Raw genomic sequence first — 24,770 nt, 5'->3', positions numbered from 1 at the left:
TAGCCACGCCCACTTGGTATCCTCTACAGTGTATGCTGTAATGGACAGTGTAGCGTGGGTGGCCGAGTGACCACCTCTGTGTAAGACTGTGCTAGGGGAGGAGAGTGCTCTCAAAACAGTGTTCTACCCAGGCACGGTGGCACATGCCTTTAATCCCAGCTCTTGGTAGGCAGAGGCAGATCTCGTGAATTCAAGGCCAGCCTGGTCTACATAGTGCATTCCTGGCCAGCCAGGGCTACATAGTAAAATTCTGTGTTGAAAAACAAGCAAAAAAGAAAGAAAAACAGTATTCCTGCATAAATCACTAAACCCAAATACTTAAGTTCTTTTTTTTTTTTTTTTTTTTTTTGGAGAAAGATTTTTGTATTGAAAAACAACCAAGAGCCCATCCTCAGCTGGAGCTGAATTAGTCTCATAAAGTGGCTCATGGACTGCTCTTATGGAGAACCTGGGTTCAATTCCCAGCACCTACATGGTGGCTCACAACCATCTGTAACTCCAGTTACAGGGGATCTGACACTCCCTTTTGACATCCAAGGGCAGCCAGAATACACATGATACATAAAGACTCGTGCAGGTCAAATACCCATTACACATAAAATAAAAATAAATAAATCTTTTTAAAAAACCCAAAAAACAGTGCATGTAAGTATATTTCTGCTTCCCAGTGAATCTTAGTAACATAATGTCCAGTGGGCAAGAAAGTTGCAGAAAACACACAAGGTGTGTGTGTGTGTGTGTGTGTGTGTGTGTGTTCACATGCACAAGCAGATGATGTAAGCACGTGCAGAGGAACAGAGGCGTACACTGAATGTTTGTCACTTTCTAGCTTGTTTTTTGAGGCAGGATTGCTCACTGAACCAGGATCTCACTAGGCTGGGATGATGGGTTGGCAAGCTCCTGGGATCAGTCTGCCTGTCTCAGTGCCCGCAAGGCTGGGATTTCTGGCATAGGTGGCCATGCCCAGCATGAGTGTTGGAGCTTTGAAATCAGGTCTTCTAGCTTTCACAGCAAGCACCCAGACCCACTAAGCATGTCCCCAGGCCATAGATAATGAAACTTTAAAGAAAAAGAAAAGAATGGCAGAGGCAGGTGGATCTCTGTGATTTCAAGGCCAGCCTGGTCTACACAGTGAGTTCCAGGACAGCCAGAGCTACACAGAGAAGTCATGTCTCAGGAAAATAAAAAGAAGAAAGAGAAAGGAAGGCAGGCAGGCAGTCACGGGTGGAGGGTGGTGGTTAAACAGTTAGGAGTCAGGTCAGGCTGGATCCAGAGGCGAGTGGACAGGGGATAGGAATGGTGTTAACATGGTGTTGGGTTGCATGATGAGTTCAAGGACGTTCTGTTACTTAAAAGAGTGACTGTGTCCTTGTCCATCACGTGTGGGGTCTATGGTTCAACCTCTAGCGTTGCTAAAAATATTAGCAGCTCAGAAAGGAAGGACGGAGGTGCTGTAATTGTTTTCAGACTGTTGTCTTGACCTCATGGTCTTGGTGGTAAGATCCTCCTACCCAAGCCTTACTTAAGTGCTTTTTTCTGTTCTTTTCTTATCCATTCTTTTCCTGTAGAGTCTTCCTCCATTTCTGATTGTTCCACAGGAGTCTTTTCCAGCCATTTGTCAACTTTGTGGGTTGATTTAGTTAGTTAAATGGTGGAATAACTGCATCTTGGTTTGCCTCATGAGCTGCACTGTGGTGTTGGCAAGCGGGGCATACCACAGCTGTGGTCCGTGTCCTCTGTGTGGGCCACCTGTCCTGAGAACAGCACCTGCCCACCCAGGGACAGCCAGTGCTGGGGGTGAGGGGCTAATACACTGGTCTCAGTTCCTGAGAGGGGACTCATTGGTTTGGGTTGGATTTTGTGTGACAAGATTGGCTTGAAACATCATGTTTGGGGGCTGTCTCAGAGTTGAAGGTATGCCCACCAGGGCAACTGGCAGCTAACCTGTGCCAGGTAACCGAGATTCCGAGTTGTAACTTGAGTTCTCACAAAGTTGACAGATTCTTTTGGTCCTGAGATCTATTTTTAGCGCATAAGGAGAGCAGTGGCGGCAGCAGAAGTGAGACGGCAGTTTGCTAGGGGTGGGCGCCGTAAGCAGATCTGTCTGTCGATTTGTGGGATGTTTGAGCTGTAGGGCCAGGGGAAGAGCTGGGTGGGCAGTATGGACCCGAGGAAAGCAAATTGCAAGCGTGTGATATAGCCAGCATGCCTTGCTGAGTGTGTTAACCTCCGACTGTGATGGTATTGTTCGTGTGTTGCAGTAAGCACACAGATTGGATCAGTCACGCCTCATTCAAGGTCAGGGCCCCCATGGGTGAAGGATTGTGGGGAGTTGAATTGTGATAATCAGTGTTTCACTTAAGAGACTCCCAGAGCCAGTTGCAGCTTCTCTATTTTAAAGTCACAGTTTCAAAGGCAGGAATGTATCCTGTTCCATTGTAGTGTCTAATGAGAACCGAGCCATGGGTATAGAGCAGGAGGCAGGCCATCTGGTCCGTGGCGTGCTAGTCTAAGCTTCTGTTGAACTTGTCTTTGCTGTCATACGAATCCTGGGTTGTTTTGACTCTGCACGTGGAGTAGGGGTGTCTCACCCTCACGCTGCCTCTTGCCCACTACAGGTCACCAAGGGAGCTTCTGCATGCTGTGCGTCATGCAAAACCACATGGTCCAGGCCTTTGCCAACAGCGGCAACGCCATCAAGCCTGTGTCCTTCATCAGAGACCTGAAAAGTAAGCATGGGTTTTGGGTCTTTTCGGTCAAGTATCTGCCAGGTGCTAGCTCTGTGGTTGCAGGAAGGAGGAAAGCCATGAATGAAGTGTCAGGAATCCTTGCTTGTGGAAAGTCCCATACAGCGATGCAGGTAGTTGGTGCAGACACATGGGCTCCATGTTGTTACTGAAGGAAGGCTTTCTTCTGGGCACTACTTGGAAGAGTAGTTAGTTGGGTTTTAGCCAGGTGGAGAGCAGGTGAGCATGAAAGCTGGGGGTGGGGTGGGGTGGGGGCAGCTATGTGCTGACAGCAGAGCTGCTGTAAGTGCTGTGGAGACCCTGCCTTCCAGTCACATGGCAGAAAGGTTGTAACGCCCTGACATGGTGTGCTGGCTCTTGGGAAGGTGACCTCAAGCAGTTGACCTAGCGTCCATCCTTCCCTGCTTCCTCCAGAGATCGCCCGGCACTTCCGCTTCGGGAACCAGGAGGATGCGCACGAATTCCTGCGGTATACCATCGATGCCATGCAGAAAGCCTGCCTGAACGGCTGTGCTAAGTATGTATCTCACCTCCCCTCTAGGCCATCTTCTGAGAAGGCATTGGCGCTCAAGCACCTGACTAGCTGGTGCCCTGTAGCCTGGGCCGTTAAGCTCTGCAGAGAGGAAGGGCTAAGTTCACCTGTGAACTCATCCAGTCTCTCCAAAACCACTCATTACTTTGAAATAGAGAAATAAGTGGGGACTCACACTTAGGGAAGGAAGGAAGGAGTTCACACTTAGAGAAGGAAGGAGGGGGCTCACACATAGAGAAGGGAGGAGGGGGCTCACACTTAGAGAAGGGAGGAGGGGGTTCACACTTAGAGAAGGAGGGGGCTCACACTTAGAGAAGGAGGGGGTTCACACTTAGAGAAGGAGGGGGCTCACACTTAGAGAAGGAGGGGGTTCACACTTAGAGAAGGGAGGAGGGGGCTCACACTTAGAGAAGGAGGGGGCTCACACTTAGAGAAGGGAGGTAGGAGTTCACACTTAGAGAAGGGAGAGGACTCACACGGAAGGAAGGAAGGAAGGAAGGAAGGAAGGAAGGAAGGAAGGAAGGAAGGGGCTCACACTTAGAGAAGGGAGGTAGGAGTTCACATTTAGAGAAGGAAGGAGGGGGCTCACACTTAGAGAAGGAGGGGGCTCACACTTAGAGAAGGGAGGAGGGGGCTCACACTTAGAGAAGGAGGGGGCTCACACTTAGAGAAGGAGGGGGCTCACACTTAGAGAAGGGAGGAGAGGGCTCACACTTCTGTGAAAATGAAAGGATGGAGGAAAGCAGCATGTGAAAAATTATAATTCTTAAAGATCTTACTCTGTTTGATGCTAGGTGGTTTTCTTTTCATTTTTGGTGTTGTATCAGGGTCTGTGTGGCCTAACCTGGCCTCCAGCTCTTGATTCTGCTGCCTCATTTCCCAGAGAAGGAGTCCAGCAGCATGGCACCTCCCTGGCACTGTTTGCCCACATGGTCACTCCCCTAGATGGATACTCTGTGCCGCAGGTACTCCTTGGACGGGGCTGTTGCTCACTCATAGGAGGTGGCATTAGTCTAAGGACCAGCCTTGTAACCGAATCCTTCTGGAGTATCTGGAAGGTGATCTGACTGACCGAAGTGGCTCTCACCCTCTTTGCTGTGATCTCTGGGGCTGCTGTTCTGTGTTGCTGACTTTTTGCAGGTTCTTTCGTTAGTTCTGTGACATTTTACCACAGTTCTGGTCTCTGATGGCTTTCCTGTCTGTAGGCCTAGGTCCAGTCTCACCTGAACAGGCTCTTTTCTCTTTTTTTTTGTTTTTGTTTTGATTTTTTTATAGACCAGGTTGGCCTGGTACTCATATCCGCCTATCTCTGCCTCCCCAGTGCTGGGATTAAAGATGACCATCACCACCTGGCTCCTTTTTTTTTTTTCCTTTGAGACAGGGTATTGAGTAGCCCTTGAATTCTTGATCCTTTTGGGATTATGGTGTGCACCATCATGCCTGGTGCCTCTTCTTTCTTTCTTTTTTTTTTTTTTAAGATTTATTTTTATCATGTTTATGTGTGTGTGTGTCTGTGTGAGTGGATGTGGTGTATGGGGATTCCCATGGTGTCCAGAGGAGGCTGTCAGAGCCCCTGGAACTGGAGTTACAGGCAGTTGTGAGCCACCTGGCACGGGTGCTGAAGCAGGGTCCTCTGCAAGAGCAGCCAATCTCCCTTAGCCACTGAGTTTTCTCTCCAACCCAAAAGGAGATCCTTATTTTATCTTACTTTGTCTTTAGCGTGTGTTGGTTTATTTGAAGTTTTCTGTTCAGGATTTTTCTTCTGGCTCTAAGTGTCTCTGGCTGTTCAGTTCGGTTTAGACTTGGTTGTCACTCTTTTTCCCTGTACCTGGGGGTGGTTTTCACTGACAGGGTTCCCCTTTTCGTCTGTTGCCATTTTCAGTGCAGAACCCCTGTGCACAGATTGAAGCTGCCTGAGTCTTTACTCTGGAGTCCACTTGTCCTTTGCCTGCACCAGGCAGCGTGAAGTATGCCTTCTTGCATTGATGGCTTTTTCCAGAGTCCCAAATATGTCACTGCTCATAGTTTTGGGCTTGGGGGATATCCTGAATGTCCCCTTTTTACCCTTCCCCACCAAGTGTCAAGATGCCTGTCTGTCAGGATGTCTGTTTGTCCCTTTGCCGTCTTCGCATGCTTTCAGAGCCTGCTGCCTACACCTTCAGTTCTCATAGCCCCTGCCCCTGGGCCAGGTTGGAGCTGCATTTGAGTCTCTGCTCCAGTCTCTGAGCAGTTGCCATGAGTCTCAGTGTATGAAAGGGCTGTTGCACCTGTTGATGTGCAGTTGATTGGCTCTTTTATTAATAGTGGTGGTTCATATTTCTTCATCACCTATCATTGCACAACAAAAATTTGTTCTCCAAATGTTTTGGTGATGAGCATCTTAGTTCACAGTAAACCCTGGCACCATCATCCATTCAAGGGCATTGAACTGTTCAGCTTAGGACCCGGCTGGGTGGTGTTGTCCATAGGAGATGGCCTTGGGAGGCCCCCACGTGTGGGCTGAGGATGTAGCACCTGGGGGGAGTCAGCAGTCAGCTGGGAGCTGGCCACACCCTCCCGTTGCCATAGTCTTGTAGTGAATACTCCAGGGCTATAACTAGTGCTGGAGAGTGACTGTGGCAGGTTCAGCCAAGTAGAATGCTGAGCAGGAGGAACTACTGTTGTCTTGGCCAGGCAAAGAAGGTGCTAGTCAGTGTGGCTTAGTGCTGGCTGCCCCAGTGTCTTGTGAGCAGTGTCATAGAAGAGAGAGGGTAGGGTGGTTAAGCGAAGTTGCTTGCTGAGACGGTTGTGGGAGTGGGGGCCCAAGTAGATAGAGGTCCTATGAAGAGTTTAGGAATGCTTCTGGGGGCTTAGGGCAGCTGATCTGTGGAGACTAGAGGGGTGGGGACCTGGCTATGAATAGCTTGCCTCGCTGTGCTGTACCGTCCTCCTACGGCTGTGACTTCCTTTTAGGTTGGATCGGCAGACACAGGCTACTACCCTGGTGCATCAGATCTTTGGAGGCTATCTCAGGTCCCGAGGTAAGCAGATGCATTCTCTACCCTGGCCAAGCAGATCTGCACATTGAGCCAGGAAGTCCTCAGCGTCCCCAGATAGATGAGGCATGCCCCTAACTGAGAATGTGAGCACGTGGTGGGGGCTGGAGGTCCCAGGCCTTGTCTTTCTGCCTGGCTGCCCTTGTCTACTGTAGGACTGTCTGCTGAGGGAGTTGGAGACGCATTGTGTGAAGTGATGATGTAGCTCTTCCTTAGCTCTCCTCTGTTCTTGGGGTGAGGCCTGTATTCTGCTGCAGAGGGCTTGCTCACTGTCCTGTGGCAGTGGCCAGACAGATGGACAGGCAAGGCCTGATAAAAGAACCTAGCTTGATCCACATATGTGTCTGCAATTGATGGGACAGTCATCTTTTGTGAGAGATGACTTGAATGTTGTAGGCGCTGGCCCTAGGTGGTGCTCTCGTGGATCACGCTGCCCACTGCCTCTGTGTTCCATTGCAGTGAAGTGCTCCGTGTGCAAGAGCGTCTCCGACACATACGACCCCTACTTGGACATAGCCCTGGAGATTCGGGTACGCTCGGGCAGTGCTCTGTGTTCCTGGGGTGACGGGAGAGGGGCAAGAGGGCTCACCAGCAAGAAAGGTGTGAGTCAGAGTAGAGTGGATAAGGGCGCTGGGCTCTCCTGTGGCCTTTTTGCTGCCGTGTGCTTGCCTCTGCTGCACAGAGCACGGAGAAGCCCACATTTGTGATGTCTTGCCTTTCCCTTCCAGTTAAAGGGTAAAAAATACACCCTCCAGGGGGAGCAGAAAGGGTATGGGATAGGCAGGGTTTTAGCTGGGGGGGGTGGTAGGGAAGGAGGGGAGGGAGAGGGAACTGGGATTGACATGTAAAACAATCTTGTTTCTAATTCAAATAAAAAAGAACATCTGCAAAAAAAAAAAAAGTAAAAAATAACACTGAGTTTTGTGTTCTGGGGCATCAGCAGTGACAGTGGGGCTTGAGAAATGTGTGACATGCTGGGGACAGTCTTTGGAGTAGACAGCCCATTATTCCCCTTTGCTGTCAGCCTATCCTTGCCTTTGCTGGGACCTTGAGTTTCTGAGTCACCCCAGCTGCAGTCACAGCGAAAGATCTCACATGGCTGTCACCTGTCACCTCTAGAGAGGTCACTGTCTGCTCCTGCTAGTTGGGTGGGGGTGGGCTGGGTTAGCAAGGCCAATTTTTATGCAAGTCAGGTTTTATCACTTGCTCCGTCAGCCTGGAGAGACCTGAAATCTGGGGCTTCTCGAGTCAGGCTTTTTTCTTTTGCTGCTCATCCTGTTCCATTTTCGTCCTCCTCAGCAAGCTGCAAATATCGTGCGCGCACTGGAACTTTTTGTGAAACCAGATGTCCTGAGTGGAGAGAACGCCTATATGTGTGCTAAGTAAGTGTCGTTTGCTTGCAAGAAAGTGACCATTCAGGGTACCTGAATGAAAAGTTGCCTCCCTCAGGGACGGCCAGTGCTCACACTTCCTCAGTGTCCTTCATCTGGCTTATGGAACTGGCCCACCAGCAGCCTGAGGCCCATAGCACCTGTCCATAACTGCTGCTTGCCCCTTACCTGTCCTGGGGACAGAGGCTCCACATGTATTAGCATGTTGAAGAGCAGTGTGTTGTTTTCCCTATTGTCTATGGTGGAAACTGTCATGGAGAGGCAGAGGGTCTGACCCGTAGTTCCCCTCAGATGACACAATGGAGAACCCTCCACTCTGCTGTCTTGCATCTTAAATGAGACCTGTGTATAGCTCCTGCTTTTAGGGGTCAGGTCATCTTTCTGTCTTGGTGCAAACAGTTGTCCTCTGAGGCACATCCTAGGGTGCTGGCATTGGGGTCATCTTTCTGAAGCTGCAGCCACCAAAAGTTCCTTCACTCTTGTTTTTCAGGGTTCCTGTCACAGTACTGCTTTTTTAATTTGTGTTTTTGTTTTGAGGCAGGGTCTCACTATGTAGCCCTGACTGGCTTCACACTCACAGAGCTACCTGCCCTACTTCCTAAGTACCGGGATTAACACTGCATTGGGCTTTTGTTTTGAGATCAAGTCTCACCATGTAGCCCTGGCTGTCCTAGAACGTGCTCTGTAGACCAGGCTGGCCTCATTCACAGAGATCCACCATGCCCAGCTACATTGGGCTTTTTGAGTTTTGTTTATTTTTTTTTTTCTTTTTTTTTCTTTATCCCTTTGCTTGCTCTGGTCTGCTTCCTGCCCGTTTTTCATTTGTCTCCATAGTGCTCCCACCTCCTGTGTGGCCACATTGACCCTGTGCTTCTTTCCTGTTTCACAATCTTTTGCACCTGTCACTTAGGCTCCTGGTCGAGGGGGGGGTCTTCTTGCTTTGGGACTTTTGACTGTCTAGGTTACAGCATGTGGATTTTGGTTTTAGGTGCCGGTAGGCACAGGCCTTTCCTGTCACACCTGCCGAGCACTCCAGAAGCTTTTCCGTTCGCCCTTAGGTGTAAGAAGAAGGTTCCAGCCAGCAAGCGCTTCACCATCCATAGAACATCCAATGTCCTAACTCTGTCACTCAAGCGCTTTGCCAACTTTAGTGGGGGCAAGATCACTAAGGTGAGTGCGCCCCCTGCTGACATCCAGGCTGCTCTGTACAGGGAGAGGCCTTGGGAATCTGCATTTCTATCTTTAGAAATTTCTATTTTATGTATATGAATGTTTTGCCTCCAGGTTTATCTGTGCACCACCTGTAGGCCTAGTGCCCTCAGAGGCCAGAAGTGGTGTTAGATTTCCCTGGAACAGTAGTTACAGGCATTTGTGAGCTGTCATGTGGGTACTGAGAATTGAACCTGGGTCCTCTGCGAGAGCAGCAAGTGCTCTTAACTGCTGAGCCATCTCTGCAGTCCCCTTAGACATAAACTCACAGAGACTGCCTGCCCTCTGCTTCCTGGGTGCTGAAATTAAAGGGTCACAGAACCACCTCCCTGCTATAGAAGCTGTATCCAGTCTTGACTCTCTCAGAGGATTTATTATCGTCGTCTAGAGTGGTGACATGGTCCAGTGTGTAAAGGCACCTACACCAAGCCCAGTGACCTGGGCTCGATCTCTGGAGCCTACTTGGTATAAAAGAACTGATTTCTGAAATTTGTCCTCCGGTCTCCACAGGAGTGTCATGCCATGTACATGCTCACAGCCCCGTAGATAAAATGTAATGAAAAGAACCAAGCAAAATCCTCCTGAACTGGACATGCACACAGTTACTGGGGAAAGTGCTGTGCCAGCATCTTAAGGAGCTTAGGTCTTCTGGGCAGTAGTTCAGAGGACTCCAGTGTGTGAACCACTGGTCTGTTAGACTCTGAAGAGTATGTATTATAACAAAGTTGGATCAGGGCTATGAATCCATTGTGTATATATTGGTTTATTGAAGATGGAGGTTTCTGTCCCGCCTGGGCCCACAGCTGCTTTGCCCCAAATAAGCACACAAAGACTTACTTTAGTATAAATGTTTGGCTGATGGCTCAGGCTTCTTATTGACTAGCTCTGTCTTAACTATTAACCCATTTCTATTAATCTGTGTATTGCCACGAGGCTGTGGCTTACTCGTAATCTGGTATGTTACTCCTTGGGCAGCATGGTGTCTCTCTGTAGCTCCTCTGTGCCTCCTCTCCCCAGACTGCTCCTCATCTGGTCGCCTCGCCTATGCTTCCTGCATGGCTATTGGCCAATCAGTGTGTTATTCATCAACCAGTAAGAGAAATGTGTATATAGAAGGGACCCCCCCCCATCAGTTTATGAGATTTTTATTTATTCTGTCATAGAAAGACATAGGAAAAGCTGGATCTGGGACACACGCCTGTGACCCCAGCACCTGGGAGATGGAAATGGGAAGGGAAGGTTACAAGATGACATAGAGAGTTGGAGTCTATCCTAGGGCACATAGTGACCACTGGCCAAAGCAGACATTTCTGAGGTTATGGATGTATATGACCCTTGCTCTCCTGAGAACATGTTACTTAGCTTTCCTTTTTCAAATAGGACGTTGGCTATCCTGAGTTCCTGAACATACGCCCATACATGTCTCAGAGCAGTGGTGACCCTGTCATGTATGGGCTCTATGCTGTCCTGGTGCACTCGGGCTACAGCTGCCATGCTGGGCACTACTACTGCTACGTGAAGGTGAGTGTTGACCTGACTGCTGGGCTTAGCTGAGGTGAGCTTGTGCTGCCTTCTGGGGCAAGTGGCCTGCACCCATAAAATCTAAATGAGTCCTTTGCACTTTTTGTTTTGTTTTGTTTTTTTCTGGGAAACATCAGTGCTTTGCATTTGTGTTTTGTTCCTCCTTTCCACATATGTATATAAAAGATGTATTTTCCATCATTGTCCCAGGGCCAGCAGAATGGCTCAGCAGGTGAAAATGCTCACTGCAAGCCTTGTCACCTCAGTTCCATCCCAGGGCCCACAAAGTGGAAGAGCAGATTTGACCCCTTTAAATTGTCCTCTGACCTCCACACTTGCATTGAGGCACATGCCCATGCCCTCCCCCCCAATAAATAAGTAAATAAATGTGAATTTTAGGAGTTTTTTAAGGTCCACAAGTGGGCATGGTAAACCATGCCTTTGTAATTCCAGTTTTCTGGGAGATCAAAAGTTTGAGCTCGGCTGAAAACACTTAGTGAGCCTCTGCCTCCAAATTGAAGAGTGTGGCTGGTTCCTGTCTGTTGACTGCTGTTTTCTGTAACCATCGTCTCCCGCTCTGCTCAGGCTAGCAATGGACAGTGGTACCAGATGAATGACTCCTTGGTCCATTCCAGCAACGTCAAGGTGGTTCTGAATCAGCAGGCCTACGTGCTCTTCTACCTACGGTGAGGAGCCTCCATCTCCCTAGAGTTGTCTGTGCCCTACAACACACTCTGCCTGGGCCAGGGGGTTTCTGCAGCCCTTTCCTGACTCTAAGCTCCTGGGAATTTGCTGGAGGGGAGATGGTTGGGCAGACCATGTAAGGAGCTCCTGTCCTGGGGAGGGCTCTGACTGCCTACAGCCATGGGCAGGTAATTGTTACTTATGCTGTTGCCTCATGAGGCCTTTGCCCTGGTGTGGCAACTTCTCTGGTGAAGAGAGCCACCTCACATTGGGGGTGGGCATGCATCAGACCTTGGGAAGCCACTAGCAGAGGCTGTTGTCCCTGAGGTGTTCTTGTCACTTGATGCCACCCTGCTGAGTTTGGGTGACAGATTTGGGGCTCTTTGGTTTTCTGGCTCCTTGAGGATCTGCTCCAGAAGGGCTCTGTGCCCTCACAGGCATATGTCCAAGGCTTTAGGATGTAGATGGGCAAGGCAGCCTCTAGAAGCCCTTGGGACACTAGTGCTCTTCTGGGTTTTGCATTCTTGGCACGAGTGGGGAAATCCCAATCCTTTTTTTTCCCCTCTGCAGAATTCCAGGCTCTAAGAAAAGTCCTGAGGGCCCTGTCTGCAGGGTGGGTTCCACTCTTCCTAGTCGTCCTAGTGTCATTCCAGATCACTCCAAGAAGAACCCTGGCAATGGGGTCGTTTCCTCCCCGCTGATGGCAAAGGTACTGTGTAAGTGGAAGAGCTGCTCTGCTTCTAGTATTTCAGAGGTTCGGGGGTCTTCTCTGGGGGACCTTGCCTCGTTGGTTATCAGCTGCCTTGGGAATGGAAAGATGGGACTGTAGGGCTCAGTTGCTGCCCAGGAGTGCTGGATTGGCTCCCAGAGAAACAACCACTGTGTTTTCTGTTAAAGCCGGTGTCCTGTTGTTAGTCACAACCTTGTGTTTTTTACAGTTCTTTGGTGCTAGACACAGACATACCCATGGGTAAAGGGATGCCATGTCTGCAGTTTATTCAAATGGTTCAGAGTGGAAATGTAGATGTATTTATATACACACACAAACATATACATACACAACAATGAAACTTAGTCATCTGTGGACTTGTGGATTTTAACCCTCATGATTAACCGCAGATTTGGATGTCATCACAGCTCTTTGGGAAGCCAGCAGCCTCACTTGCAGAGCTGCCCCTGGTTGAAGGAGGCAAACATGGGTATGCAGAAGCAATGGCGGGTACAGCCAAGAGGGCAAGACTGCTTTACTTGCATGATCCAGTTCAGCACACATCTTCCCATTCTGCACTTTCGTAAAGCAGCTTTTGGAAGAAAGAGACCAGATCCGTTCTCTATAGCCCAGGCTGGCCTTGAATTTGAAGTGCTCCTTCTGCCTCTGCCTGCTGGGTGCTGGGATTATAGAGATTATAGATGTGAGCTGTCACACCCAGCATCATTCCCTAAGAGATGTGTTCCTGTCAGGAAACAGTCTTTGTAAAAGTAAATTATTATAAAATATAGAAGTAACTAAACCTTTGAAAGAAGGCTTTGGAACTTTTGAATTGGTAAGAAAAGTAGCAATTGGCTAAAGTGTAACGTAAAGTTTTGTAGGTAAAATAAAATAAATATAAAACAGAATAAAAATTGCAAGGTGGTAGTGGCACATGCCTTTAGTTGTAGCACTCAGGAGGATCAAATTCGAGGCCAGCCTGGTCTACAGATTGAGTTCCAGGACAGCCAGGGCAGTTACACAGAGAAACCCTGCCTCAAAAAAACGAAGCAAGGGCTGGAGAGATGGCTCAGAGGTTAAGAGCTCTTCCAGAGGTCCTGAGTTCAATTCCCAGCAGCCACATGGTGGCTCATAACCATCCACTATGAGATCTGGTGCCCTCTTCTGGTGTGCAGATATACATGGAAGCAGAATGTTGTTTACATAATAAATAAATAAATAAATAAACTAAAAAAAACAAAAAACGAAACAAGTAACAAAAAAAACAGTAAAATTTTTTAAATGTTTGCAATAGGGGACTTGGAGAGGTGTTGCTTGGTGGTTAGTGTTACTTAGCTGTGTGAGGCCCTGGGTTCCAACCCCAGTGTATCCCCCTTCCCCTAAGCACACACATGCTCAAAGAACTGTAACAGGTGCAAGGAAGCTCATGTCTGTAGTGATCGCTGTGGAGGGTAGGGATGGTAGAGTGAGAAGAGCCGAGGACGCCCTGTCAGTGTGTAGAGATATGTGTACCTTCCACATAAGTTGAAGTTCATAAGGTGGTCCAAGGCCCAGGAATCCTGTTTCTGGTGATTATTAACATGGCTGTTAAGTACAGAAAGGGCTACAATCTTGATTTTATTTTCTTATTTATTTATTTATTTATTTGTTTATTTTTGATGTACTGACTGTGAGTCCTTGCATGAGCTGTAAGGACTGTGGTGACAGAGGAGAGAGATGCAGTAGGTATTTGCTCAGGCAGGAAGTGGCTATCATGACAGGGTTATGAACAGTGGATTGCTTTCATATGTCCTTGATCTTAGGATGTGGCAGGGATTTTTTTAGTTCATTGAGTAATGCGTATCAAAAAGCAGATTTTGATTTGGAAACTGCTGCAGAGCGCAGGATCGTTTCTGGTGATGGACATGGCTGCAAGGGAGGTGGGGGGCGCTCTGTTTAGATCTTTAACCAAGGGTAGAGAAGGAAAGCCCTCTGGAGGCACGGTGTGCTGTGGTGCATTGTGAGCCTTAGTTCTGGGTAGCAGAAGAAAATGGCTCCTGTTTTTTAATTTTTAAAAATAAAGATTTTTATTTTCCACACACGGGTGTTTTGCTTGCATGCATACCTGTGCACCATGCACACGCAGTGTACACAGAGGCCACAGAAGGCGTTGCCTGCCTTGAACTGGAGTTACAGAGAGTTAGCCAACTGTGTATGCTGGGAATTGAACCCAGGCTTCTAAAAGAGCAGCCAGTGCTCTTTACCACTGAGCCATCTCTCCAGCCCTCAAAACTTGCTCTTCTTGATTTCCAGGAGTTTTAGATTGACATCTTGAACTTTGAAAAATGGCTCTAAACTATCAAACATTTTGTTTGCTGTCAAGAGATGCATAGCTGCCAGTAGACACTGAAGACTTTGAGGGTGTCCCCTGTGAGGAAGGGTTAGCTTGAGCACCATGATGCAATGGGTGCGGGGAGACCCAGGGGAGCACAGTGCTTACAAGATGGGGCTTTGTAACATTCTCTCAAATCTTGGTGAAGCCCTGTTGCTTTCATAAAGTGTGACCTGTTTTGTATACAAATCCTGAGGCACCAAAAGTCCTTACCATTAGCCAGAACCCGGTTTGCTCCCAGAAGCTGCCCCTGATTGGTTGCCTGCTTTGGCTTGACCATGTTCCCTAGTCAGGGCTCCGTTGGGCTCTGATGACTTCCTTTCTTGCTCTTTAGCGACAAGACTCTGTGATGAGAAGACTGCAGTCCCCTGAGGAGGTTGGTGCGCCTGTGTCCAGGAATGGCTCCATGCCAGGTCTGAAGCTACAGAACGGATGTGTTCCTGCAAAGGCACCTGCTGGGTCCCCTTCCCCAAGACTCACCCCAACACCCACACACATGCCCACCATTCTGGATGAGCCTGGAAAGAAGGTGAAGAAGCCAGCTCCCCCGCAGTCCCTCACCACACCCCCCACCACTTCTCAGGGCTCTCCTGGGACCAGCGAATCCAGGAACCAGCGGCCTGGCTCCTGGGCCAGCAGGGATACCATCTTCTCTACCTCACCAAAGCTCCTGGCCAAAGCCTTTGCCAATGGGCCCAGGCTGACGGGGGAAGGCAATGGTGTGGGCCTGGAGAAGGGGGCTTCGAGTGGCTTGAGCCCTGAGCACCCTGCCAGCCGTGGCCCTGCCAAGGCCCCACAGACCACGGAGGGCAGAGCTGCGCATTTCTGTGATTCTCAGGGAACAGACTGCCCCACCGCCGGCCCTTCCAAAGCTCTGCTGAATGGCGTAGATCCCAAGATAGTGAAGCTGAAGTCCCCTGCCCTGAGCAGCACCGCCACTGAGCCCACAAGCCTCATGTCTCCCCCACCAGCCAAAAAACTGGCCCTGTCGGCCAAGAAGGTGGGTCTGTGGGGGTCTCCTCTTTGGAATTGCCTTGGGACTCGATGTGAGCATAGGAAGATAGGAAATCACGGAGGACCATGGCTTCCTTTGCTCCTTTAGTCCAGAGGGCCAGAATGCCTGCTGAGGGTCCCCATAATTTGTCCGTTGAGAAGGGGCTGTGTAGGGTGGAGGTGGTGGGTTCTGAGGGGACACCAGTTACTCAGCATCTCAGGCTACTGGTGGAAACTAAGCTAAGAGTACTAACCAGTTTTCTATAAATGGAGCCTGCTAGTTGAGCCACAGAGGAAGACCTGCGGGCTACCAGGCTGCTCAGGGTGGGGAGGACAATGAGTGAGATGAGGGTGGGGCTGGGACACTTGTTGAAATGTCCTTCCTTTCTCTTTATTTCTAACCAACAACACTCTCTGGTTCTTCTTCTGCCATCCCCTCTCCACCTACCTCCCCCCTCCCTGTTTTTTTCCTTCTGTCCCTGTTCATCTTTCTGGGCTCTTTTGTTTTATTTTTATTTATTTTTCAATTTTATTTTCCCTCTTCCCTCACGGAAACCTTTTTTAGACCACCAAGTTTTTATTTATGTCAATAACTGCAGGCCAGCACCCTGTGGAGGGCGACCGGCAATGACATCCGTTCACCTCCCCCCTCAGCATTCTCCGACCTCACCTACCCCATGAAAGCCACACACCCCGTCGTTGCCTCCACTGGGCCTGTCAGTAAAACCAGGTGAGCTGGGGCACAGGCCCCCCAGGTGTACTTGGCTGGTGAAGAGCCACGGGTCATCGAGGGCAGAGGTCCCCTTGTCCATCCCTGTTTGGTAAAGGAAGCTCAGTTGGTCAGAGCTGGTTTAGTCTTCATAGTCCTAAGTCTTTGAGTTTTCACCTGCCGGCCACAGCACAGGGTACCCTGGAGTGCTGTGCACTGTTCTGACTTGTACCCCTCAAGAAGTCAGACGCTCTGTGAGCCCAGAGGCTCGTGAACCCCTGCAGGGACCTCTTCCTGCCAGGGTCATGACTTGGTCTCCAACTGCGCTTCCATTGCAAAGCTCCATTGCAAAGCACCAGAGGCTCCAGACTGCCTGCCGGCCTCATGCCAGGCCTAGAGGAGGGAGACTGGGTTCTCAGGCTCCATAGGATTCTTCAGGGCCCTTTAATCTCATCTAGAGATGATCTTCCTGGTCCAGTGAGGTGCTTGTGTCCCCTGGGAGTGCTGCTGAGTGGCAAGAGAAGATACATGGTTAGCTGGGCTCATAGGGACCCAAATGCCTTGGCAGCTGGGAGATAAGAAGGAAGGAGAGGCAAGAGTGAGGTTCTGTGGCACTGCTGGGCTCCTCCAATCCCAGGGTGCTGTGAGGGTGGCATCTCCTTTGCTGCCTCCACCTCCAACATGACATTTTTGGCATGTTCTTAAATGTTGAGACATTGGCGGAATTGTTGATTCCTTGTCAGGTTTTTGTTTGAGACATAGTTTTTCTGTATAGATCAGGCTGGCCTGAGACTTGGGAATCCTCCTCCATCTGCCTCCTGAGTGCTGGGGTGAAAGCCGTGCACCACCACACTTGGCATAAACAGTCTTAATTACTTTTTAGATTTATGTGTATGAATGTTTTGTCTGCATGTATGTCTGACCATGTGTGCACTAGGTGCCCACAGGTCAGAAGACAGGAACTGGAGTGTGAGCTACCATGTGGATGCTGGAAACTGAACCTACAAGAGCAACAAGTGCTCTTAACTGCTGAGCCATCTCTCCAGCCCCAGTGTAAATGTTGTTTAAAGCTCCAGCAGACACTTGGAGTCACACTGGTACGGATGACACAGCTGGTCTGTTCTAGTTTGGGTGATGGCAAGTGCAGTCTCCACAAATCCACTTCCCTTTGCAGTGACCATACAGGCATGCATGCCTCATGTGCTAAGCCGCTCCTCACTCTTCTTACAGTGAAATTGGGTTCCCAGGCTCCATCACTGTGGACGGTGTGTGGCTTGTTTTGCTGTTGTTGGAATGCTCAGTCCCCAAGGGGGAACCCTGTGGCCTCTGGAGATTGGAGGATTGATCTGGACAGGATGTTTTGTTTATTTCACCTCTTGACACATTTGAGTTGAAAATTTGAAACATTGGGATTTGGTTCCTTTGTTTTGCCTTTAGATTTCATTGTTGGAAGGGAGGGTGTTGGGGTTTGGTTTTGAGATCAGGTCTCGCCTGTCTCTGCCTCCCAAGTGCTATCTGAGGCTCATGTTGGGTTGCCCAGCTGGTCTTGTTTGCTTTGTTGTAGTCCTTGCAGGACTCAAATTTGATGTGTATTGGAGGATGACCTTGAACTTCTGATCCTCCAGCCTCTTATTTCCTAAGTTCTGGGATCACAAGCAAGTGTTGACACTTTTTATTGTCTGTCAGTCTGTTTGAAGACAGTCTGTCAAGTGTTACCAGCTACACTTGAACTCACTAACTGCTAAGGGCTGGTCTTGACTGCTTGATCTTCCTGCCTCTACCTCCTAAGTGCTGTGATTGCAGGTACGGACCACCATGCCTAGATTAAAAGGAAAAAAAATAGAATTTATAATACCCAGATCTGTGCTGGGGGTGTAGCCCAGTAGTACAGTGCTTGCTTGGCATGCCCAAGGTTCAGTTTTCAGCACTACAAAAAAAGCTTTGTAACAAGAAACTGAGATATGTATTGTTTTTATTAACTTTGATTTTAGATGGACTGAATTTTGTTAGCCTGCCTTCAGAAACCATGGAATTTGTTTGTGTGTCTAAGAATTACAGAGACAAAATAACCTTTTAAAATTCTAGGGTAAGAACTGGAGAGATGGTTAAGCAGTTAAGAGCCCTGACTGCTTTTCCAGAGGTCCTGAATTCAATTCTAGCAACCACATGGTGGCTCCCAACCATATATAGTGGGATCTGATACCATGTTCTGTCTGATGTCCTCCTCTGTTATGCAGGCATATATGCAAATAGAGCACTCATGAATAAAAAAAATTAAAAAATTTCTAGGGTAAACCGGGTGTGGCAGTAGTCACCTTTTAACTCAGGCACTCAGGAAGCAGAGACAATTAGATCTCTGAGTTCGAGGACAGCTTGGTCTGCATAGCCAGGTCTAGACCAGCCCCAGTTACATAGAGAGAACTGGCCTTACACTCCACCTTGCCCCCCAAACTCTAAGGTGTGAAGGGAGGTGGGGTGTGGTTTGGCAGAAGGATGACTTGTGCAGATCGTCTACAGTGACTCTCCTGTACCCGCTGGCTGTCTACAGGGCTGTTACACCTGCTCCCCGACCGTCTACTCTCCTGAAGCATTCCATCCACCCCCACTCTGCATCACTGTCCAGTAGTAGCGCCAAGCCCTTAGGGACATCAGAGCCACAGAGCTGCCGCTCCTCTGCCTCGATGCCCCTGCCTCAGGTCAATGGGCACGTCGTGTCCCACTTACACCAGCCACCAGAGGCCATCAAGGCCCTGCACAGCCCCTCCAGAAAGAGGAAAAAGACCCCTAATGGAGATTCCCAGAGACTGGGCATAGATACACACCTCCCACAGTGCCTCGAGGGAGCACCTGCAGCAGCACGCAGGAAGAGGAAGAAAAAGAAGAAGTGCCTGGAGGATGTGGCTCACACAGCTCCCCAGCAGGAAGGCCCGTCCCAGGACCAGCCTTCCAGTCCCAGGGGCCGGAAGGAAGAGGGTACACATCCCCAGGTAAATGGCCATCAAGTGAGTCACATCCTGGACAGTCACCATGTGAGCAGCAAGAAAAGGAGGAAGAGGAAGAGATCAGAGGGACTTAGCCAAGAAGCCACCCTGACCCAGAACATTCTACAGCATGGGTAAGAGCATGGCTGTGATGTGCCCATAGCCTTCCCAGGTGGTGTGGGCTAACAATACAGGTTGGCCTTGTCATGGGGTAAAATGTGTCCTGTGTTAGTGTATGCCAGTTTCCCTCCGAGTGAAAGAGGACAGCCATATCTAGGCCATGCATAAGAAAGGCCAAGTACACAGGGTTCTTGCTAAACACACCGGGACACCTGTGTGTTTAGATAAGGTTGCAGCAACATCCGGTGTGTGCAGTGTACATACCCCAGATAGAGTAAGAGGGACCATGTGGTATCTGTAGTATCATGCTGTCGCTCTGGACAGCAAGCCTCACAGTGCAGCTGATTCCCTCAGCTCAGCGTGGAGTGAATCACCATTCACAGAACACTGCCAGCAGTCTCAGGAATGTGGGGTGGGGCTTTGTTTGCTTGTTTATGTGCACTGGTGTGAGGGTGTCAGATCCCCTGGAACTGCAGTTACAGGCTGTATGATCCGCCATGTGTGTGCTGGGAAGCAACCAGTGTTCTTAAACACTGAGCCATCTCTAGCCCTGCTTTGCTTTCTAAGTCCTTTATTTTTCTGTTTTAATTTGTGCGTGCTTGCGTGCCTGCCTGCCTGCCTGCATGTAGAGATCAGAAGACAACTTGCAGGTGTTATTTCCTTCCACCGTGTAGGTTCTGGGGAGTAAACTCAAGTTGTCAGGATGATGGCAAGCACGTTTAGCCTCTGAGCCATCTCAGCAGCTTTTTCAGAACATTATGTTTGTTTGTTTACCTGTGTGTGCGCGTGTGAGCATGCATGCTGGCACACCATGATGGGCACATGTGAGGGATCAGGCTCAGGTCTGCAGGCTTGGTGCAGAGTGCCATTAATAGCTGAGCTGTCTCACAGCCTTATAACTCTCACCTGTGGTGTATCTGGAGGGCTGACTGGCGCCCTCCTCTGGCTCCCCACAGCTGCTCCCCTGCAGACCACTATGAAACTGAAGTCAGGACAGACTTGCAGAGGAAGAAGAAGAGGAGGAAAAGAAAACACGAGTCACAGCAGGAGGAAGAAGAAAACGAGCACCCAGAAGGCCAGAGGAGCCCGAGGCCCAGTGTCACGTCATCCCCTGAGTTGAGAGTGAATGGCCATCTTTCTAGTGACCGCCTGGGTGAGGACTCCTGCTGACAGTCACAGAGGTGGCAATGTACTGTTCCTCATTGTCAGGCTGCTGGGAGCACTAATCACATGTCAGTTCAGCTTTCTGTCTCTCGATAATACCTAAGACAGTCATCTCAGAGAAAGGGCATGGCTGGGCATGGTGTCATGAGTGTACAATCTGGGAGGGAGGGAGGGAGGGAGGGAGAGGAGGGAGGGAGGAGGGAGGGAGGGAGGGAGGGAGGGAGGAAGGGAGGAAGGGCAGGCTCTAGTCTAGGCTCCATCCACCTTGCACTTCTGGGCCTGTAGTGCAGGTCATCAGTGGCTCATGGCAGAGCAGAGCTGCTCACGTATAGTCAGAAGGCCAGAGAGAGAGAAAGGGTGGGTGTGGTTCTACTCTTCCCAGGGAGGGCAAGCACCCAGTGGCTTGAAGATCTCAGCTGCAGCAGACCCTTTGTGGCTGGCTAGGTAGGTTCCACTTAGAGCTAGCCACCCATTCTGTCAGACTGAGGATCGGGTCTCGGTTCTGGCTTTTTGTTTGAATGGACTTGAACAGTGGGGTAGCATTACCACTGGGAAGTGAGCATCTATTGCCAGCACATTCTGTGGTGCCATTACAGTGATTTGGTTTTAGTGTGTCCTCTGATTGCAGGGCTGGGACAAGCACCTCTTGTTGCCTGGAACAGAGATCAAGAACCCGATGTGGTTCAGGAGTTGCTCCAGGACTCGTCTGATAAGGCTTATGGGAAAAAAGGTATGGGTCTGAGCAGGGCTGTCGCTTCCTAAGGACTGACTCATTTAGGTTGTGGGGGGCGGGGATTCTGGTGTGCTCTGAGATGTGGAGATCACACTGCTCAGGTTTATAAACTTAAACAGTTGCTGGATATGCTTTAAGGGGACCCATGCAGAGGCAGAAAGGCAGATTGTGTCCATGGACCCAGAAGATTGGAGGCCCAAGAGCAGGACAAAGTAGGGAGCTCAAACCCTGGGTCAGCTGAGCAGGATGTCCCAGGGCCTAGTTCAGAAGGGCCAGGGGATGACGCCCGCCAGCTCTAGTGTTGGCACTTCCGACCTGGACCGTGTTTTACAAGGCAGACTTGGAGCATGAACAAGAAGTGAGCACACAGGTTGGAGAGAGGAAGTTTGCAGTTGGAATTGGAGCTCACAGTGATCACACCCACAAGTTATGTGTCCTCCCCCTCATGTTTGTTCTGTTAAGGGGCCATCAGAACCCTGCAGTGGCTAGAGTAGATGGGCCTTGGTGGTAAAGGAGCCCTGAGGAGAGTCTGCAGGGTGACTGGGACCCATGGGCACTGACAGAACATCTCTTGTACAGTTTTGACCTGGGATGGTGAGCCTTCAGCGGTCAGTCAGGATGCCATCAAAGACAGCCGTTTGGCCCGGACCCAGACTGTGCTTGACGACTGGGATGAGGAGTTCGATCGCGGGAAGGTATGGTGTGCGGCTGTGACCATGGGTGGGCACGGCTCCACTTGAAAGCGTTTTGTGATGCTGCTTCACCCAGTTCAGTTGAGGCCAGGATGGAGTCAGCCTCCTGGGTTCCCTCCCGCTGGTCTGTTTCTCCTGTGCATCCAGTACCCTGGGCAGGTGTGGGTCTCTTCCTCAGGAAGGTGAGGGTGACAGGAGCTCCCGCAGAGGGCGCTGTCCATGCATGGTAACTGCACTAGTGTCTGGAAGGCAAATGCCATGTATGGCAGCAAGAAGCCTGCAAGGCTTGGAGGAGCCCTGTCTGGGAACTGTGACACTGTGACTCCTCCTGTAGGAAAAGAAAATTAAAAAGTTCAAGAGAGAAAAGAAGAGAAACGTCAATGCCTTCCAGAAGCTCCAGAGTAGACGGAACTTCTGGTCTGTGACTCATCCTGCTAAAGTTGCCAGCCTCAGCTATCGCCGCTGAGCTTGCTGAGTTTGTCAGAGGTCAGCTTGGCTGTGTGTCTGTCTGCTGTGTGTGGTGGTCTGTGGTCTGCATCTGCCTATGGTATGTATGTCTGTGTATTTGGTGTGTACATTGGTATGTAGCTCTGTCATGTCTATCTGGTGTGTGTGTGTGTACCATGTGTAGTCTGGTCTGTTGTATGTGTTTATCTGTGGTGTTTGTCCTGTGTGTCTGCAGTGTGAGATATATATGTGTATATATATGTCTGTGGTGTCTGTCTGTCTGTGGTATGTATGTGGTATGTGTGGCCTGTGGTATGTCTGGTGTTTGTGACCATTCAGTATGTGTTCTGGGGTGTGTGTGTGTATAATGCATGTGATGTATATGTGTGATGTGTTTTGTAAATGTCTTGTGTGTCTGGTGCATGAGTTTGATGTGTGTGTCTTGTGTCTTTCTGTAGGTGTGACTGACCCAGGGATGTCATAGGATTGTCGTGGTCTCTCTTCTCACCAGGAAGACCAGTGTGCCTGCGCCACTGCACCCCAGAGCTGTCACGTCACATCCTGGGAACTGTCCACTTGGATCTGAGGAGCAGCCTTGTGTAGGCTCCACTGCACTGTGAACCTGCCATGGCAGAGACTCCTGGTGCCACTGTTCACAGACATCCAATGTAGAAGCCCTGGGGCTTCAGCTCAGGGCCTCTGGTGGCATTCATAATGAACCTCACAAGAGAAAGCCTGGCCTGTGGTATCATGCTGACAGTAACCTAGGAGACATCCTCATAGACCCTGGGGTCTAGGTAGGAAAACCCCTCTGTTACTGGTCTGGGGCTGTCAGAGACAAGAGACTGGGGCCAGCATCTCCCAGCATGGCCTTCACTCAGGATGGTGGCATGTTAGTGCCTCTTCTGGTGAGCCCTCCTTTGCTCTCCTGCTGGAGCTGTCTTGTGGGCCTCTCCTCAGAGGGGCCTCTGTATGACTGACTGTCAGCTGCAGTGAGGAGGAACCCCTGGTGACTGTGTTGTCCCCCACTGCCAAGTGCATCTCCTCAAAAGGACTCCACACCTTCTAGAGATCAGCAGCTGCAGACACAGGAGGCCTTGAACTCTGTGCCTCTGCTTCTAAGGCTGCTGTCCCTGCCCAGGTGGCTTTGATGAGCTTCTCCTGCATCTGCACTAACCTGCCGGTCTCTGTCAAGGTGGTGGTCTTTGGAGATGAATTCTCCGTTATTTTACTACTTATGATAAAGCATTTATTTTTGACCAGGCCTGTGGCTTCCAGTAGCAATATGTTTCCCTGATATGCAAATACTGGCTTTATTTGCTCAATTTTCTGAGTGCTTTGAAATTGAGATGATTGTACGACTCACAGTCCTTTCCTGTCTTGCTCAAACTGTCCTTGCAGACTTAGGATTTAACAAACAAGACTCCTTAGTGAGGGTGGTGTTTCCAAGGGAAGACAGAACAGCACCCAGGAGATGGAAGGTTCCAGAAGGTTCTTCCTCATGAGGCGCCTCTCTTGTTTCCCAGAGTCTAGGCTGCTCTGGGCTGGCCTCCTCAGTCTGGGCCTCTTGGGAGGGGAGGGACTGCCTTGTCAATTCCACACATAGCATTTTATCCAGGGGCCCAATCAGGGCCTCACTTGCTGCAGATGTGGAAAAAGTTTTGTTCTCTGTGTGGAGGGGTAAGGTCATGTTTCCATGTGGGTGTTTGTTTCCCTCCCTTCATTTCTAAAGGGAGGGAGCAGCAGTTCCATGGTGGATCTGCTGGCTGAGTCTTCCAGCTGAATGTGATCAGTGTTGGGTGGGCCGGGTTCTGGATATGCAGGCGCCATGTCTTGGAGGGAGGCAGGCACCTTCATGGGCAGGGATTGTCGTTTGCTCCTGTATCAGTTATTTCCTGTGACATTCTCTAGTTGTGTAGAAGCTGATGTGTCCCTCATGTCTCCTCTACATTGGTTTCTTCCTTTGTCTACTAGAGTATCCATTGCAAAATCTCTTCCACTGTGTCTTGAGTAGCATGGTTCCCCCAACTGACATCCTGACTTCTATGTATTGCTGCCAGTGGAGGCAAGTCCTTTCCTTCCTTAGAAGTCATTAGAAACAGGCTAGGGGTAGAATAGGGCCCGGAGAAATCATCAAAGGTCTAGGTGACATGTACTGACATAAATAACTGAAGCTTTTCTAAAAGTGGCCGTTTGGTTGGATCATCACATCAGTTTGAACTCTGTGCTTGGCAGTAGATGTGCAGAGGGCCACCTCCCTGGTGTTTCTGTTCTCGCTCACCTGCCTGTCGCTAGGGGGCTGTTCTCATCCTAATCCTTGTGTGGCTGCATCTGTATGTGTACAGGGGTCCCCACACTCTCCATTTCCTCTTCAGGAGCCCCCAGATAGTGCCAAGATCTTGGTGCAATAAAGCAATGCATTTGGGTTTTTTTGGTTTGTTTGTTTGTTTGTTTTTTGTGATTTCTTTCTGTGTCTGCTTTTTCCTTTCATTTAAAAAAAAAAAAAATGCATCCCAGCAATGGCAGGCTGCCTCCCCAGGTAAGGTGGGTGTGTCTCCATGCTTCACTCTCAGAGAGCATCATAGTTTGAGCAGAGGAGTTACAGGCCATCTTGGGCATATATTTCAGAAAAATAATAAAAATACTTAAACAACTATATTTAAATTTATCCCATAGTTGTATTTGTTTAAATTTAAGAATGAAGATGAGGGCTGCTACCTGCTCTTCCAAAG

At 49.6% G+C, this 24,770-nt stretch overlaps 1 protein-coding gene across 4 annotated transcripts in view; it reads left to right on the top strand.

Moving 5' to 3' along the window:
- Usp36 (ubiquitin specific peptidase 36) overlaps positions 1-24,469 on the top strand; it is a 30,115-nt gene extending 5,646 nt beyond the window's left edge. For 2 of the 4 annotated variants that reach the window (XM_027425521.2, XM_027425520.2), the window contains 17 exons: positions 2,619-2,729; positions 3,162-3,264; positions 6,232-6,299; positions 6,774-6,844; positions 7,614-7,696; positions 8,764-8,875; positions 10,295-10,435; positions 11,021-11,121; positions 11,690-11,828; positions 14,534-15,199; positions 15,792-15,922; positions 18,450-19,016; positions 19,959-20,155; positions 20,795-20,896; positions 21,479-21,594; positions 21,926-22,077; positions 22,497-24,469. In XM_027425521.2, the coding sequence (XP_027281322.1) occupies positions 2,619-2,729; positions 3,162-3,264; positions 6,232-6,299; positions 6,774-6,844; positions 7,614-7,696; positions 8,764-8,875; positions 10,295-10,435; positions 11,021-11,121; positions 11,690-11,828; positions 14,534-15,199; positions 15,792-15,922; positions 18,450-19,016; positions 19,959-20,155; positions 20,795-20,896; positions 21,479-21,594; positions 21,926-22,057 (2,840 nt within the window). In that variant the 3' untranslated portion in view covers positions 22,058-22,077; positions 22,497-24,469. The remainder of the gene's footprint in view (positions 1-2,618; positions 2,730-3,161; positions 3,265-6,231; positions 6,300-6,773; positions 6,845-7,613; positions 7,697-8,763; positions 8,876-10,294; positions 10,436-11,020; positions 11,122-11,689; positions 11,829-14,533; positions 15,200-15,791; positions 15,923-18,449; positions 19,017-19,958; positions 20,156-20,794; positions 20,897-21,478; positions 21,595-21,925; positions 22,078-22,496) is intronic. The other 2 variants (XM_035447408.1, XM_027425522.2) reach the window with 2 other exon arrangements.
- The last annotated feature ends 301 nt before the right edge of the window (positions 24,470-24,770 follow it).

Source organism: Cricetulus griseus, chromosome 7, assembly GCF_003668045.3.
Source record: "Cricetulus griseus strain 17A/GY chromosome 7, alternate assembly CriGri-PICRH-1.0, whole genome shotgun sequence".
NCBI lineage: Eukaryota > Metazoa > Chordata > Mammalia > Rodentia > Cricetidae > Cricetulus > Cricetulus griseus.
Note: the sequence above shows the minus strand (reverse complement) of the source record. Positions and strands in the feature narration are given on the sequence as shown.